At 36.1% G+C, this 15,976-nt stretch overlaps 6 protein-coding genes and 1 non-coding gene across 8 annotated transcripts; 3 read left to right on the top strand and 4 right to left on the bottom strand.

Annotated features, from left to right (window-relative positions):
- The first annotated feature begins 118 nt into the window (after positions 1-118).
- Positions 119-1,966, top strand: LOC103249158 (E3 ubiquitin-protein ligase At4g11680). The gene is made up of 5 exons (XM_009144921.3): positions 119-728; positions 809-928; positions 1,125-1,257; positions 1,337-1,501; positions 1,578-1,966. The coding sequence occupies exons 1-5, from the start codon at positions 229-231 to the stop codon at positions 1,752-1,754; spliced, it is 1,095 nt and encodes a 364-aa protein (XP_009143169.1). The 5' UTR covers positions 119-228; the 3' UTR covers positions 1,755-1,966.
- Positions 1,967-2,224: 258 nt separating this feature from the next.
- LOC103866921 (BON1-associated protein 2-like) lies at positions 2,225-5,844 on the bottom strand. 2 transcript variants are annotated; one of them, XM_009144924.2, is made up of 2 exons: positions 3,242-3,692; positions 2,225-2,837 (listed from the first exon to the last, which is right to left on the bottom strand). In XM_009144924.2, exons 1-2 carry the CDS (start codon positions 3,639-3,641, stop codon positions 2,818-2,820), a joined length of 420 nt encoding a protein of 139 aa, XP_009143172.2. In that variant the 5' UTR covers positions 3,642-3,692; the 3' UTR covers positions 2,225-2,817. The 2 variants fall into 2 exon arrangements, with proteins under 2 accessions (XP_009143172.2, XP_009143170.1); XM_009144922.2 differs by lacking the exon at positions 2,225-2,837 and having other exon boundaries at positions 3,039-5,844.
- LOC117134523 lies at positions 2,668-2,755 on the bottom strand. The gene has a single exon (XR_004458708.1). It is a non-coding gene; the product is annotated as a small nucleolar RNA snoR114 (small nucleolar RNA).
- A 1,464-nt stretch (positions 5,845-7,308) lies between the features above and the next one.
- Positions 7,309-9,965, top strand: LOC103866922 (cell division protein FtsY homolog, chloroplastic). Its single transcript, XM_009144925.3, has 11 exons — positions 7,309-7,689; positions 7,767-7,871; positions 7,964-8,037; positions 8,411-8,469; positions 8,564-8,601; positions 8,673-8,793; positions 8,892-8,960; positions 9,052-9,134; positions 9,251-9,319; positions 9,400-9,462; positions 9,548-9,965. Exons 1-11 carry the CDS (start codon positions 7,378-7,380, stop codon positions 9,659-9,661), a joined length of 1,107 nt encoding a protein of 368 aa, XP_009143173.1. The 5' UTR covers positions 7,309-7,377; the 3' UTR covers positions 9,662-9,965.
- Positions 9,966-10,002: 37 nt separating this feature from the next.
- PMM (phosphomannomutase) lies at positions 10,003-12,129 on the top strand. The gene is made up of 10 exons (XM_009144926.3): positions 10,003-10,284; positions 10,371-10,437; positions 10,712-10,788; positions 10,884-10,919; positions 11,054-11,109; positions 11,214-11,313; positions 11,393-11,488; positions 11,572-11,661; positions 11,749-11,800; positions 11,913-12,129. The coding sequence occupies exons 1-10, from the start codon at positions 10,171-10,173 to the stop codon at positions 11,963-11,965; spliced, it is 741 nt and encodes a 246-aa protein (XP_009143174.1). The 5' UTR covers positions 10,003-10,170; the 3' UTR covers positions 11,966-12,129.
- On the bottom strand, positions 11,813-13,777 carry LOC103866924 (LIM domain-containing protein PLIM2a). Its single transcript, XM_009144927.3, has 2 exons — positions 12,868-13,777; positions 11,813-12,783 (listed from the first exon to the last, which is right to left on the bottom strand). Exons 1-2 carry the CDS (start codon positions 13,129-13,131, stop codon positions 12,358-12,360), a joined length of 690 nt encoding a protein of 229 aa, XP_009143175.1. The 5' UTR covers positions 13,132-13,777; the 3' UTR covers positions 11,813-12,357.
- Positions 13,778-14,025: 248 nt separating this feature from the next.
- Positions 14,026-15,897, bottom strand: LOC103866925 (remorin). The gene is made up of 4 exons (XM_009144928.1): positions 15,566-15,897; positions 14,738-14,782; positions 14,564-14,651; positions 14,026-14,481 (listed from the first exon to the last, which is right to left on the bottom strand). The coding sequence occupies exons 1-4, from the start codon at positions 15,732-15,734 to the stop codon at positions 14,205-14,207; spliced, it is 579 nt and encodes a 192-aa protein (XP_009143176.1). The 5' UTR covers positions 15,735-15,897; the 3' UTR covers positions 14,026-14,204.
- Positions 15,898-15,976: the final 79 nt, after the last annotated feature.

Genomic DNA, 15,976 nt, shown 5'->3' on the forward strand with positions numbered 1-15,976 from the left:
CAATATTTATTAATACTTCTTCATTATAGGCCCATCACTTGTATTAGCCCATTAACTGTGGGCCATGATGATTTAATATTTTTCGGACAGACGTTAATGGAACACGACATCTGTCGTTGTCACTATCTCTTTCTCATCTGAAGAACCTCCGACATAAAACTAAAAACATTATCTCGGTATAAGACCCATTCAAACTCAGATCACTCGTCAAAGATCCACCGTAAAATAATGTATCCACCACCGATCCCTACCTCCTCCTCCTCCTCCTCTTCTCCGGCGACTGATGACGCTTCCTCGCCGCTACTCAACCGAAGCCGCCGTCCTTCGCAGCCGTTACGCGGCGCGGCGTCGCGGCTTCTCCGCCGCGCGAGCAGCCGCGGGATGATGCTCCGCGAGTCGTCGGTTCGAGTCCGCGAGACGGCGGCCGAGCAGATTGAGGAGAGGCAGAGCGAGTGGGCCTACTCTAAACCGGTTATAGTCTTGGACGTGCTGTGGAATCTAGCGTTCGTGTTCGTCACCGTGGGAGTCTCGTGGTTTAGCTCGGAGGAAGATCCTCGCGCTCCTCTTAGGTTCTGGATCGTTGGGTATAATCTCCAGTGTTTGATTCATATCGCCTGTGTGATCGCTGAGTATCGCCGTCGTGAATCGAACCGAGATTTGGATTCCGGTTTAAGCTCGGTTCAAGGATCTAGCGATGGTTATGGTGCTGAGATTGAATCTGGAAATAGGTAAGTAAAGGTTTATTCCTTTTATCCTCCTCAAAAATGAACTCTTTTTTTTTTCACTGATGATGATTTTTTTACTGTAGTGTTGCTAAGCACATTGAATCAACGAATGCAATCTTCTCGTTCGTGTGGTGGGTCATTGGGTTTTATTGGGTCACTGCTGATGCTGAGGAACTCGCTCAAAGCTCTCCTCAGCTCTACTGGTTTGTTTTGGAAACACACAAAACATGTTTAATCTACTTTGTTTGTGCGTTAGATTTTGGGGGTTTTTAGTAAAAATTTCAATAATTTTTTATTATTTTATTACAAATTTGAGGGCCTGTGTTTATGTCTGAGGCGAATGTTTCATTTAGCTTTGTTCTGTTAGATGAATTATGGTTTTGTATCTGTGGTATACAGGCTATGTGTGGCGTTTCTTGCGTTTGACGTTATCTTCGTAGTCCTGTGCGTTGCTGTTGCTTGTCTGATTGGTATTGCTGTGTGTTGCTGTTTGCCTTGCATCATCGCGGTTCTGTACGCATTGGCAGATCGGGTAAGAAGTCACAAAAGACCCGGTTTTATTTGTATATGGTAAGGTGCTTTTTTTTTCTGATGTGTTGTTGATGTTTCAGGAAGGCGCGTCTGATGAGGAGATTGAAAAGCTTCCCAAGTTCAAGTTTCTAACGGTGAGAAACTCGGAGAAAGTGAATGGGGAGATAAGGGAAACTCGTGGAGGGATAATGACTCAGCTTGGTGTTGATTCTCCTACTGAACGTGTGTTATCAAGTGACGAAGCTGTAAGTTAACTAGTCACAGTCCGAAATATAATTAGTTTTTTTTTTCTTTCTCTAATGGTACTTTGCCTTGGTTCAGGAATGTTGCATTTGTCTGTGTGACTATGAAGATGGAACAGAGCTGCGAGAGCTTTCGTGTAGACATCATTTCCATGAAGCTTGCATAGATAAATGGCTACGCATCAACGCCACTTGCCCTCTCTGCAAACTCAACATCCTGAAAACCGGTGAACAAAGTGGCGATGATGCAGTATGATCCAAGTTTCTCCACTCACCTTCATTAGATCGATGGTGATCAATCATTTCAACTCATGTCCATTGTTAAAGTTTAAGAGCTTTAACACCCGAGACAGAGGATGTGGCTTGCTCTCTCTCTCTCTCTAATACTACTTTGTTGTGTAAATGCAGAAAGTAAATAGTTATATTACATAACTGTTGTTTTACATGTTGAAATTATTGTTATATAGATTTTGAGGTTTTGCCGTGTGTGTTTGGAACAAACTAAGAGAGAAGTGGTCTTAACATGCACATGTGATATGTAAACGCCCACAAACTTCGACCAAACTGGTTGATCGAATAAACGTTTTTAATGCGTTACCAAAAATTAATATTAGGTGTTTTGTCATACAACCAAAAAGTATATTCGAGAAAGCACTAAACCGATAATGATTTGATTCTTAGTGCAGATTGAACGCCTAACACTTAATCAGATGTTTGAATTGTTAATTAGACGGCTTAAAACTTACAAATTTATAATAACATATAATATATACTCTATTAAATATTATAATTTTAAACTAGTATATTACTTATTATCATAAAATTTACACTATAATATATTAGTTAACGTAATTTATTAATAAATAATTATTATCATGAACTTATATTTTAAGCATTTAAAAAGTAATTACTATAGTTTTGAAAGATTTACTGCATTAGATTTTTGATCAAAAAAAAAGATTTACTTAAACGGCCGCTTATTATGTATTTAGAACATTAATAAAATAATATGATTAGTACGTTGATACTTAATCAGATTGCTAATTACGACAAAAGCTTAAGAATGATAGTTTCCAGTCCATTATAACATATATGATATATGTATCTTTAATTTTGAAAAGAAAACTCGAGAGAAAAGAGACCAGATCTTATGCAAAAAAGAAGAGAGAGAGCTCAGATGCGCACCAATCTCGCCTGTACATCAGACGTTAGAGATGAAATCCAATCCATCATTATGCGCTTGTATCCTCACAGCTCCTCTTCCCCAGGATCCAACCAGGCGCATACATGATCAGCTAGAGGGTTCTCTAACCACTAGACTACTGATTGTTCTTGTTAACTGCTTACCAAAACAATGAGTGTCAAACATATTGTAGCGCAACAGGGAAGATCTAGTGTAACGTCTCATTGTTTATAAGAATCTCAAACAAAACAGGTTTCGAAAATTCTTGAAAAAGTTTTCCTGTTGATTCAAATTTGCAAGATATGTCATAAGAAACAAGATTACTGTTCGATAAAACTAAGCTCATAAGACTTCAGATGTAAAATAGACCTTATTATTATTTCATATTTTCATAATTATACTTAAAATTTAGAAGAGTTCATGATTAATCAGACGTGTTTTTCACCTGAATCCCAATTTTGGAATAAATATGGCAAAACTATGAATGAAAATTTGTTCAGACAAACGTGTGAAAAACAAAAACCAAAAAGAAAAATATTAAGACGACTGTTGATACGTACACCAAACAGGAACTCCTGTTACTTCACGACCGCCATAACCAGCGCCCACAGCCATTGAGGAAGATGTCTTTGGTCTCCACATTTGACCATTCACCGCAGCCTGAGAACTACACGCTGCATAATCCCTCGTAGCCACCACCAAAGGAGATGGCGTAGAATATTTAATATTGTTACCGTCGGGTTTCACCATTATCGACACGTTAATGATACCGCTTTTGTCACCATACTCGTCTCTCAACCTGTAACTCAAAAAGTTCAAATGCCCTTGAGGAGCAAATCCTCCCATGAAATCCGTCACCGGAATCTTCGCGAACCCAACGTTCTTATCGGCACCACCACTTGTACGATATAATACTTCAATGGAGAGAAACCTTACACTGCCGTTTATAGGCATCTCCATCTCGATTTTATCTTTCCAAGTGGGGCAACTCCCACCTGATTCATCAAGTTTACAAACCCGAGTCTTCTGATCTATTCTGACGATGCAGAATGTCTTTCTCTTCACCGGTTTTCTATCAACCTTGAGTCCTTCCGCTGAGATTAACTCTATCTCTAATGAACGTTTCATTGTTGAATATGACATGACTTTTGATGTTATGTATATATATAAGTCCAATCCTGTGTAGAATAGGTTCCTTATCGTTTTGTTTTGTGAAGTGAATGAGAAGATAAACGTTCTTATATATAGTCATACAGGTGCGGCAAATATCGCACGATTTTTTCCTAGGTTGTTTCCAGTCGCTTACGAGCTATTCGTATTCTTGTTTCTTGGAAATGTTCTAATTGTTTATATTTTCTAGAACCGACCGTTGGAACAACATGAGAAGACAACTTTAAAAAAAAAAGAAAAAAAAAAGAAGACAACTTTAAATTACTTTTTGATGGGTATATATTCTTATATTAAAATATATTTTCCCCAAAAGATTCTAATATATGTTATGCATAAAATATAATCAATAATATTCCATTCTATGTATTGAGTTTAATAAAATTAGTGGGATGAAAATTTAAATATGTACTTTTGATAAGTTTGATAAGTTTTAAATTATAGATGGAGAGATATTAGGATAAAAAAGAGAGTAAAATTGTAGAAATGGAGATAATGTGACGTTGTTGATCAGATGGTTGATTTGAGGATACTTGGCCGGTGGCCAGCGGCCAGCGGCGTGCGCCATGTATTACATGTGTAAGTTGTTTAATGCTCTTACATAGCTACTTTATAAAAATTTCCTTAAGTCTGAACTTTTTTTTGTCAACTAAGTCTGAACTATTATCATTGGTATTACTATTTCTTCGCAAGTATTTCGTTTAATATACGTTTTCAAATAAATGGGCGTGTCTACCCTTCAAATATTTTGTGGAATGTAAAAAAAACTTTGAGAAAGTCTTTGGCTCTAGTTGGAGTCGTTGATACGGCACGTACCGTGCACTGAGTGATTAAGTTTTGACTTTTTATACAAGAAATTGTTAGGAGGTTGTGAACGAAATTACAGGTATTTCTTGTTTATTATGCCTAGACGTGGGTGACAGATGTTGTTGGTTGAGTAAACAGAAAAAAAAAGACCTTTAAAATTTAGGTATATGGGACTAGTATAATCATTTGGTAGTCAGGAAACTCAAATTAAACTGTAAATACAATCACGTGTTCTTTTTCGTTTGAAGCTAATACATACTAATGAATTGAGACATTTAAAGAGGAATTAAACCCTCTCGTAACACGAAGAGCTGCAATGACTGCTGGATTTGGAGGAAGAACAACTTACCGTCCGAGAACACTATAGAGCCGCTTTCTCACGTCTGCATGCGTATGTATGAATGATGCTTTATTTTGACATACCAGTTAACTAATAGTCTAATACAACTTATTATTATAATAGTTACGTGATTCAAGCAAACCTTTCGTCAAAAAAAAAGTCACGTGATTCATCCATATTCAACTAGCCGATGTAGGTAATAGCTAGGGAAGGTATATAAACAGGTTTTTGACATGTACTGGCAGCAAGCACACACAATTAACTGCATGCACCTTTAGAATAAAACGGCATGCATGCAGACGGCAAGCATGCAGATGTATTTTGTAACGACGCACGTAAGCATCGCGTGTTAAACATATATTGTGGAAACAAAAATCATATTAACGCCTCTGATTTAACAGTTTAAAACTATCACGACGCGATCCGCCACTTACTTTTAATGTATTTTACGACTTGGTCAAATATGTATATTATTATAAGACCACATCTGACCGCTAGGCCTGGCTTGCAGTGACAAGTAACCATTACAGATTGCTTCTGGAAATTTAATGGGTTTTGCCTCGTTATTTCATGGCACATGGATTAGGCACACTGATCAACTATATTGCACTTTCTTCTACAATTTTGTCGTGTTGACTTGATAGACGTAGTCATTTCTAAACCATTTTTGGTCTATTGCAGGAAGAGGACGGATTATACATTTACAAGTTAGTGCTAGTTTACGATAGCAAACGTTGTTTCTGCAAGTGCCAGTTCAAATGTTTAAAAATGAATTAACAAATAATTTTTAACGATAAACTATGTAAGATCTTTTTTTAAAAAAGAAAAACTATGTAAGATCTATTAATTGTCGCATTGCATACAAACAAGAAATCGCTATCGCAAGATCATGTGTTGAGAATCTGAATATATGATACAAATCATTAGTTTTTATATATATATATATATATATATATATATATATATATATATATATATATATATATATGTTGGATAGTTTTTTGGTTGCTAATCAAAACAGTGCCGATTAGGAAATTAAAGTGACTCACTATCTTTTGTCATTTTAGTCGATGACTGAATGTAGCACTTGAGTTTAATTGCATCGATTTATTAATAATTAAGACGCGATATCTACTGCCGATTCCTTGTCAAGTTAAATTGATCCTTATTTTTTGAATTTTATGCATTTAATAGAAATTTTTAATAACCAGCAAAAAATAAACCCCATCTTTTAACTTGAGATTCGATCAAATTTGAGATACATGGACTACAATTTACGTAATATTATAACCCAATTCAACCATTCATCGGTAATGATCAGTAGTGGATTTTCTTCCTGTTGTTTTCGTCGTGGAATTTTAGTTGCTTCATCACTTCATCTTATCTAACGTGGAAAGATAATGTGATTTGATTTATATTAATTTCTGGAAACTTACGCGATGTATGATTCTCATAGTTGTCGTCGTACTAACAGACATAGGTTGAAGTACTCATTAAAAGAGTTTTATTTTGTTTTGAATATCACTAAAAGATAATTGACTAGCAAATAGCAAGTCCTTGTATAATTTCCCACTGAGATATAGTTTTTTTAACTGTCGTATGATAAACTATAATGATAAATTATAAATTGATAAAATCCCGGAAATTGTTAAAGCCGGAAAAAGGACGAATGCAATAAATAAAGAGAAACAAGCCATATATTTCCTTCCATAATAATAACTCTAGGGCCTCAAAATTACATCAATTACATATATATATATATATATTCAAAACTAAGAGGTATATAAACAATTTTAATTCCATCATAGGTCGAGGATCAGCCATTATTAATACTAACTACACCATCCGTTTCTGAATAAGTGTAACTTTGATACTTTTCACACAAACTAGAAAGTAACGGAAATATATGTAAATTGTTATTAGTTACATCTTTCTGACCAATAGTATTTGAAATAAATAAAATTATTTATAAAACTAATGCAGTTTATAATTAATTTTCAGCTAAAAGTAAGTATAGTTTGTATTAGAATTGTAAAATGACACTTTTTGTATAATAAAAAAAAGAGTAAAATGACACTTATTATGAAACAGAGAGAATATATTTTTTTCATGCTTCGCGCGTAATTTGAAAATACATCATTTTTTACTTGTACATATACTTTTTATATATGCAGTTCGAATCATCTTAATTGAAAATTTTGTATCAAAATAAATGCACATGAAGGAAAAATACATTGGGCCACAATAGTAATGGGCTCTGATGGTATGTAGTGGACCTCTGTACCGATAATATATTGGGCCACAATAGTAATAACTAAAACGCAGCGTATTCAAAAGCATTATCCTCCCTCCGGTCACTGCTCTTCTTCTTCGAGAGGCGCCATGGCTTCTCCTTCTTCTGCTCACCTCTCGTTTCTAGCCGGACGTACGTCGCCGCATTTCTCCTCCGAACGGCTCCGATTATCTCCGTACAGAAGAGAACTCCGTCCACCGAATCCCAAATTCCGCTGCTCAGCCGGGCAGAGCGGGTTCTTCACGCGGCTCGGTCGGTTGATCAAGGAGAAGGCCAAAAGCGACGTGGAGAAGGTCTTCTCCGGATTCTCCAAGACTAGGGAGAATCTAGCCGTCATCGACGAGCTCCTCCTCTTCTGGAACCTCGCCGAAACAGACCGAGTGCTAGATGAACTTGAAGAGGTTTCTCTTGAACTCCACCACCATCTCTCCGATCTCTCTCTCTCGCTTTACTGAAAAATGGAATTTTCAATTTGCAGGCGTTGTTGGTTTCTGATTTTGGACCGAAGATTACGGTTAGGATCGTTGAGAGGCTGAGGGATGATATAATGTCAGGGAAGCTCAAGTCAGGAAGCGAGATCAAGGTTTTAATCTTAAAACTATAATTGTAACACGTGTTATGCATGTTAATGAGCTGTTTGATCACAAAAAAATAATAATGTGAAAAATGATGTAGGATGCGTTGAAGGGGAGTGTGTTGGAGATGCTGGCTAAGAAAAACAGCAAGACAGAGCTTCAACTTGGATTCAGGTTCTCTTTACTGTTTCATCTCCTCCGATTAAAGTGGAAGATTCTGGTTTAATTTTGATTTATTATAGATAAATTCTCTGATAGTTTTTTAAAAGTTTTTGTCACAAAAATAGCATTCAGGGAAAAAAATGATCAAAATAAATTTTATTAAAAAGTAAAAATATTTTACCTAAGACTTAGGTTTTAGAGTTAAAGATGCGATTTGTGAATATGATTTCAAATTAAAAAAATTAAAAATTAAAATTAAAAATTTCAAAATAAAAATAGGTTATTGTGGTCATTTTTTTTTTTGAGTATTATTTTTGTGACAAAAACTTAAAAAAAAAAGCTATTTGAGAGAATTGTTCTTTATTATATGGTATGGTGTTATTAGGAAACCAGCTGTTGTAATGATCGTTGGAGTGAATGGAGGTGGAAAGACTACGTCTCTTGGTAAAGGCAATATAGACATTAGTCAGTTTAGAGTGTGGCTTGGCTTTGTATATGTGTAAGAGTGGATTTTGTTTTTTTGTTTTTTTTGTTTTAGGAAAGTTGGCTCATAGATTGAAGAATGAAGGGACTAAGGTACAGCTTCCGATGTTGAAGTAGACCACCCGTTTTGACAATGAGTGTTTATCAGCGATGAATTGTCGTAGGTATTGATGGCAGCTGGGGATACGTTTAGAGCTGCTGCAAGTGACCAGTTGGAGATATGGGCTGAGAGGACTGGGTGTGAGATTGTTGTGGCTGAAGGAGAGAAGGCTAAAGCAGCAACAGGTGAAAACGAAAAATGCACAAATGTTTGTGTTGCCAGTGACTGTGTTAAAGGCACAATGAACGTTTGCTTACTAGTATGAAACATTTTGTGTGACTAGTTCTCTCAAAGGCTGTGAAAAGAGGGAAGGAAGAAGGTTACGATGTTGTACTGTGTGATACATCTGGACGTGAGTACACAAGATTTTGCTAGTTGTCTTGTAGAACATACGGATACATTGTTTTACCGATCTGAGGTGTATTTAATTATGTTTGGTTAAGGTCTCCATACTAATTACAGCTTGATGGAGGAGTTGATTGCGTGCAAAAAAGCAGTAGGCAAGGTTGTCTCTGGTGCACCTAATGTGAGTGAGCTTATCTACTTATCTCAGTGTGTTGCCTTGCTTTTATTACACTTACTAGTCTCCATTTTTCGTCCAAGAGTTAGCTAAAATTATTAATTTTCAACTGGTATTGTCAGGAGATCCTACTTGTACTTGATGGAAATACCGGTCTGAACATGCTTCCACAAGCTAGGGAATTCAACGAGGTACACCATCTAAACCTAGTGCTTCTCGCTCACCAAGCTATAAACTCTTGAGGAATCTTGCTCACTCTTTTTTTTGTCAGGTTGTTGGTATTACAGGTTTGATATTGACGAAACTTGATGGGTCTGCTAGAGGAGGCTGTGTGGTAAACAAACTCCCCCATAAATTTCAATATCCAGTCTTAATTTTTTATCGGCTCATCGTAAACCCGTTCACTGCATCTCTTGCAGGTCAGTGTGGTTGAGGAATTAGGCATTCCAGTAAAGTTTATAGGTGTAGGAGAAGCTGTAGAAGATCTCCAACCATTTGATTCAGAGGCCTTTGTTAACGCTATATTCTCCTGAGTCACAACAAAACCTGATTTTTCCAACTAGTATCCGAAGCAGGCAAGAGAGACAAATGTGCTTTTTGCCTGAGATGAAAATAGAGCCATTCCTTCAAGTTTCTTGGATATGTTAAGGGTCGTCAAAGGGATCATCGTGCAAGTTTTGTGATTGTTTTAACGATGTGACAGAATAATAAATAATCTATGGCACACAAGAGTGATCACTTGCACAAGAACTAACGAGCCAGAGAAGTTACTTGTATCATACATTACTACTCTGTATCTTTATTAATGTTGTATTAATATAAGCTATTAATGTTAAATAAAAGTCATATAGTAAATTTGATTTTAATGCGTCACGATTAGTTTTATGGACCAATCACACATCTCTAGGACAAAAAGTGAGAGGACCATGTATTAAGCGACACTCTTTCGTTAGAGATCAGATCGGTCCAAATTTTATATAATCACATCATCTTCTTCCGCCATTATCATCTTCCAATTTGAAAACTTCTTCCACCACATTCAATGGCGGCCAAGAAGCCAGGAGTGATCGCTTTGTTCGACGTCGACGGTACTCTCACAGCTCCAAGGAAGGAAGCTACTCCAGAACTGCTCCATTTCATCAAAGAATTGCGCAAGGTATATGTCTCATTGATTGCTTCTCTGACTCTGAGCTGTGTTTTATGCCTGGTTAGTGTTCGATGAAATGTCTGTGAGAGTTTCAGGTTGTCACTGTTGGAGTCGTCGGTGGATCTGATCTAACCAAGATATCTGAGCAGCTTGGCAAAACAGGTAACAGAGATGTTTTTGATCAGATCGAGAATTAAAATTCTTAGAAATTCGATTTTGTATCTAAAAGAAATGATCTTTTTCCTACATTGATGACAATGGTCTCTCTCTTTTGTTATGTCTCTGTATATTGGGATAGCTGCTGATCATTATTAGCGTGTTTTTGATTTCTCCAAGTCTCTCTCTTTATCTGTTTTTATTAATAGGGAATCTAAGATCTGTGCTCTACCTTCTTGCCTTGTGAGTCTCCAATCTATTTTGTAATTTTTTTTTGCAGTTACTACGGACTATGATTATTGTTTCTCTGAGAATGGTCTTGTTGCTCACAAAGATGGGAAACCCATTGGAATCCAGGTGCATATGAAACAATGGCTTTTACTTGTCCACATTGCTGCTTGATTGTTTCTTTTGTTCCTTAATAGTTTGTGATCTTTTTTTTTTTTTATCAGAGCCTGAAGCTGCACCTTGGAGAAGATAAACTCAAGGTAGAGCACATACCATTGTCCCTCATGTGTAGTAGATAGCACTAGTTGCTTTAATGGTTTAATTGGTGGTGAAGCTTATGCAAGTACATACATGTTTTGACTAGTTCGTGATAGCGTGAAATTGATGAATGCAGGAGTTGATAAAATTCACGCTGCACTACATTGCAGACTTGGATATTCCAATCAAAAGGTACAGTATGAAGAAGATCAACAACATCTAGTCTCTAGTAATGTTTTAATCATTCATTATAGAGGGTATTAAAGATTGTCTCTTCTTGAAATTTGTATACACAGGGGAACATTTATAGAGTTCCGAAATGGAATGCTCAATGTGTCACCTATTGGTCGCAACTGCAGCCAAGAAGAAAGAGACGAATTCGAGAGATATGATAAGGTAAAAAGAAACTACCTACTTCTGTTTAATCATGAGCACTGTTTAGTGATATCATTCAACATTTTCTTGTCTTTAAAAGGTACAAAACATTCGACCAAAGATGGTGGCTGAACTTCGTGAGCGGTTTGCGCATCTTAACCTTACTTTCTCCATTGGAGGACAGATTAGCTTCGATGTGAGTAGTAATCAAATACGTGGATTATAACAATTTCTTATTATCTACTTTTTGTTAAGTGTAGTTTCATTGTTATGACTCAGGTCTTCCCTAAAGGTTGGGATAAGACTTACTGCTTGCAATACCTTGAAGACTTCAATGAAATCCATTTCTTCGGTGACAAAACCTATGAGGTAACTATTATACAAATATTCTCGAGTAATTCTTGCATGATTTTCCGTTGAAATTCATGTGTAAAAGCACGGCTTTGACTTATGTAGGGTGGAAACGATTATGAAATCTATGAATCACCAAAAACTATAGGCCATTCAGGTCAGTTACTTGTATAAATCATCAGCTAGTCTCTCTCTCTGTTTGTTAATCTCTGTGTGTTTGTGTTGGTGACGATGTCATGACAAGTCGGATTGTTTATTTTGCGCTGCAGTTACGAGTCCAGATGACACAATGGCGAAATGCAAGGCTCTATTCATGTCTTGAAACACCTATCCATCTCAAGAACACTGTGTCAGAGTTTTATTATTCTTGGGGATTTTTATGCAACTTTGTTTATTTACATTACAAATGGAGAGAAGTATGTTTGGCATATTGATACTATAAGTTTTGAATTTTGATTCATAAAAATAAAATATTTGGTTACAATCTTTGTTTCAGAACAAGAACTGGTTCTCATAGGTAAATATCAAAGAAAATTATCATTTTCACTTTTATAAAAAAAAATTGGATGTTAAGGGTTTGCTTACAACAGATTCTCTCCAAATAAGCTTTTAACTTTACAAAAGAATTTACAAAAAAATAAATATTGTATACATACATAAAAGCATATAAAACTTCAAACTTGAGAACTGATAAAGATAGTACCTCCACCACATTCAAGACTCAGCCACAGGCTCAGTCTCTTCTCCACCTGCAGCTTCAGGAGCTGCTTCTTCTTCTCCTCCTCCTTCTCCCTCGGGAATCGAGGCATTATCTTCAGGTTTCTGTTCTTCAGAAGGCGGAGAAGAGGCACCAGAAGAAGCGGATCGACGGTGCTTAGCTGCAGCTTGATGAACATTATTGTAACTTCCTTTCTCGAGAAAGAGCTGGTTGAAATGGACTTTACAGTAGAGTACACCGTTGAGAGAGGCGTAAGAAGAGTGAGTCAAAGGACAGCCACTGTGTGCACACTTGAAGCAAGTCTTGTGGTAACACTCTCCTTCCATGTTTACTTTCTCAAGTGGATAAACGGTTTTGTGACAAGTCGCACACTTGTCTTGTGTTCCACTGAAGAACGAAGATAACTTGCTCGGAGCTCGAGTCTTGCAGAAAAAAAAACAGATAAGAGATGTAATAAACATAGTCAGACAAAAGAGGAAAGTTACTAATTATAGTATGTTCGTTACCATATGATCATTAGACTTCTCTGTCTTTCCTGTCTGAAAATTCTTGCTGAAGTTTCCAGATTCTTTGAAAAGCTGTTCGAAGTGAGTCTTGCAGTAAAGAACTCCATCCATGGATGAGTAGTTACTTATCACGAGAGTGCCATTGCAATGGCTGCATCTGAAGCATGATTTGTGATAAGTGTTCCCCTCTAAAGTCAACAAATCCATCACGTAGACGGTTTTGTCACATGCCTTGCATTTATCCAACGTTCCTGTAAACGCCATTTTTCAATATCTTCTTCTTCTTTTAGTCTCCAGACACGGCTCAACGAGAATACAAAAACAAAGGATCAGTTGTTTCTTTCTTGTCATCTACGAGTTGTTATGTCTTATTTATCAAAGTTTCTTGGTTAAAGAACTTTTGGTTCCAATGGTAGAGATAGGAAAGAGGAGAAACCATTGTTTATTTTTACGATCATCTTTCTTTCTTTTTTTAGTTTCCGAAAGCAAACGAAGGGTTGCACTTTCTTGACGTTTTCAGGCCAGAGCTCTATTTTTGAAATTCGTGGTGAATAATAACAATAGTAAAAGTCAGGATGTTGTTTCAGAATTATTAAAAACTTAAGGAAGTTATTTTAAAATAAATCATGTAGATGGATAGGACATATGAGTGAAGAAGTCTCAGTAAAAAAAAAATCTATTATGTGAATTATTAAATTTAAAATTTTTTAGACAGTATTTATAATAACCTTAAAATCTGATTTTTTTTCTTTATCCTAGAAAAGATAATTTTTCCTAATTTTAGAATACATACCGTACTCAGAATGTTGGTGTTTTTTACTCGTGTACTGAAATTTAAGGCATTTCCAGGATTAACATTTCTTTCTTCTATGAGTTAGTTGATTAGTGAAAACTTCCTTGCTGTATTAGTTTGCATTTCATAAAGGGCTAGTTTCTTGCTATATTTTCGTTACTTTGTTCACCTTGTTGATTTAGTTTCTTATGCAGCCGTACTTCTAGTCCCAATCCGAGAGCTAGCTCTTCAGACAGCAAGGAGCTTTCTAAATACTTGAAAATTTATCATGCGTTTATATCAACATGTCCATTTGCTGATTGTAACTCCTAGAAGAATATTAAATCTTACCAAAAAGGGTGATTGTGTGATGTTGCTTCTTACGATTACAGAAAATACTCCATATTTCTTTCACACGTTTTGTTTTTTACACACAATCACCAATATATAAACAAGACAGCAAACAAACAAAAACCAACTATAAAAAGTAACCGAACCACACAAAAAAATGTAGAGAGGAATTATCACAAACAAATGACCTGAGAAACAGATTTAATAAAAAGACTTAGAAACATCCACAAGTCGCCTTGGGTACTACACCAGTGGCTCTGTACTTAGCAGCCGTTTCTTCAGCTTTGAGAAGCTCTTCTCCCTTTTTAGCTTCAACCATTGCTCTCTTCTCTTCTGCTTGCTTGTGAATCGCTGCCACTTTGTTCTTCATTTTCTCACCGTACACTGCTTTCTTCTTCTCTAGTTTCTCTTCAATCTTCCTTAGTTGAGCTTCAGTGGCTGCTTTCTTGCTGTTCTCCCAAGCAAGCACATCAGATATCTTCTTTTGGGCCCTGTCCATTTTTCATTATTAGCTGTTGATTATTATCTAGCAAAATAGTAAAATCTTTGGGAGAATTTTGAGGAAAGTTTTACTTGTTCTCAGCCTTTGACTTCTCACTCTCTTCCCATGCTTTGATGAATGATGACTTCTTCTCCTTTTCCAAGTCTGCAAGTATCACATCTGTCCAAAACACACATCACATTTTACTGTTAAGTAACCAGAAAGAAGTCAAACATAAAGGGAACAAAAATGTTTATATAGCTCACCTCTATCGGCCGAACCTTTCTTTGGTGTGGGATCCTCAATGGGTTCTGCAAGAAGCTCACTTATTATAAGTATAACACATTGTTAACGTAATCATCATGTTATTATAATCTAATGTTTGCTTTGGAAGTTTATGGAGAGGTTCACATAAGTAAGCTAAGATAGTAGGTTCACCACATTAGAGCTCAAAAATTTAACTTTAGTTAAAATGGAATTAAAAATTTGACCATTGGGGCCAGTGAACTCTTGTAAAGATAGTAGATACTTTAAGAAAGAACTATTATGATTGGATTTTAAAATAAAAAAGTTGATACTTAATTATTATATTCCAAGAGTTAGGCATCTTTAAAGTAACTAATCATGCATGAAAAATGAAGAAAAGTAAACCACTTTCTTAATTGCTAGCTGTCCACAACTAATTGCCATGATTCCCATATACTTTTGTTTTGATAACACCTTAGTAGGAAAAATGTATAATAAAAAAAAGCTAATCATATTCTTTTTTTTTTTTTTAACAACAATCATATTCTAATTAAATATGATTTATCTTCTTTCAAAAAATGTAAATAATGCTATGAAGTTGTAATGGCAATATGAATTAATGAGATGTAATTTTGTACCTAGTTTTTTTTTTTTTTGGAATTAGCATGAGGTTCTGGACCTAAACCAGTAAATTCTTCGTGTCAGAAAAACAACATGTATTATTAGTTTGTGATATCATGGAGTAAATCTACTCCTTAATTATCAAAAACATGAATCAATCTTCATAAGTAGACAATTATCATAAGATTCATAACACACAAAGCACGTGTGAAAACATAGAAGCTTACTTTCGACAACGGCAAGAGCTTTGGACTCGTCAGGAGGTGGTGGAGTATGAATCTTCTCCTCTGCCACGTCTTTAGAAGCTTCCACCGGAACAGGAGTAGGTTCCTTCACCGGAGCTACAACCGCTGGAGATTCTACGTCGACTTTAGTCGTTTTTTGCTCCTCCGCCATTGCCTCTCTCAGCCGAAGAAGAACAAGAGCTACCAACAAATGGTTTCTTTCTTCTCCTTCACAAAACAAAACAGAAAATAAAACAAAACAAAACAAATAAAATTCTGAAAGACTTTAGCCAACAAGGAAGAAGAGGCTTTTATGTGGTGGAGCGTACTCCCCGCGTTTAATATGTGGGAGACAGTTGTTTTACTTAGCCGTTGATCTTGGTACCATGTGATCTTACGGCTGTAACGCTCTCT

This window comes from Brassica rapa, chromosome A05, assembly GCF_000309985.2.
Source record: "Brassica rapa cultivar Chiifu-401-42 chromosome A05, CAAS_Brap_v3.01, whole genome shotgun sequence".
NCBI lineage: Eukaryota > Viridiplantae > Streptophyta > Magnoliopsida > Brassicales > Brassicaceae > Brassica > Brassica rapa.

Bases quoted from the DNA above. Each gene is read 5' to 3' on its own strand.
- LOC103866924 (XM_009144927.3), bottom strand. From the start codon at position 13,131: ATGGCGTTTACAGGAACGTTGGATAAATGCAAGGCATGTGACAAAACC. The intron at 12,784-12,867 runs GTAACGAACATA...TTTTTCTGCAAG, and splicing joins AGAAGTCTAATGATCATATG to ACTCGAGCTCCGAGCAAGTT.
- LOC103249158 (XM_009144921.3), top strand. From the start codon at position 229: ATGTATCCACCACCGATCCCTACCTCCTCCTCCTCCTCCTCTTCTCCG. The intron at 729-808 runs GTAAGTAAAGGT...TTTTTACTGTAG, and splicing joins GAGATTGAATCTGGAAATAG to TGTTGCTAAGCACATTGAAT. The intron at 1,258-1,336 runs GTAAGAAGTCAC...TTGATGTTTCAG, and splicing joins TGTACGCATTGGCAGATCGG to GAAGGCGCGTCTGATGAGGA.
- LOC103866921 (XM_009144922.2), bottom strand. From the start codon at position 3,824: ATGTCATATTCAACAATGAAACGTTCATTAGAGATAGAGTTAATCTCA.
- PMM (XM_009144926.3), top strand. From the start codon at position 10,171: ATGGCGGCCAAGAAGCCAGGAGTGATCGCTTTGTTCGACGTCGACGGT. The intron at 10,285-10,370 runs GTATATGTCTCA...TGAGAGTTTCAG, and splicing joins TCATCAAAGAATTGCGCAAG to GTTGTCACTGTTGGAGTCGT. The intron at 10,438-10,711 runs GTAACAGAGATG...TTTTTTTTGCAG, and splicing joins TGAGCAGCTTGGCAAAACAG to TTACTACGGACTATGATTAT.
- LOC103866925 (XM_009144928.1), bottom strand. From the start codon at position 15,734: ATGGCGGAGGAGCAAAAAACGACTAAAGTCGACGTAGAATCTCCAGCG. The intron at 14,783-15,565 runs GTAAGCTTCTAT...AGCTTCTTGCAG, and splicing joins AGCTCTTGCCGTTGTCGAAA to AACCCATTGAGGATCCCACA. The intron at 14,652-14,737 runs GTGAGCTATATA...TGTTTTGGACAG, and splicing joins GAAAGGTTCGGCCGATAGAG to ATGTGATACTTGCAGACTTG.
- LOC103866922 (XM_009144925.3), top strand. From the start codon at position 7,378: ATGGCTTCTCCTTCTTCTGCTCACCTCTCGTTTCTAGCCGGACGTACG. The intron at 8,794-8,891 runs GTGAAAACGAAA...TTGTGTGACTAG, and splicing joins GAAGGCTAAAGCAGCAACAG to TTCTCTCAAAGGCTGTGAAA. The intron at 8,961-9,051 runs GTGAGTACACAA...TGTTTGGTTAAG, and splicing joins ACTGTGTGATACATCTGGAC to GTCTCCATACTAATTACAGC.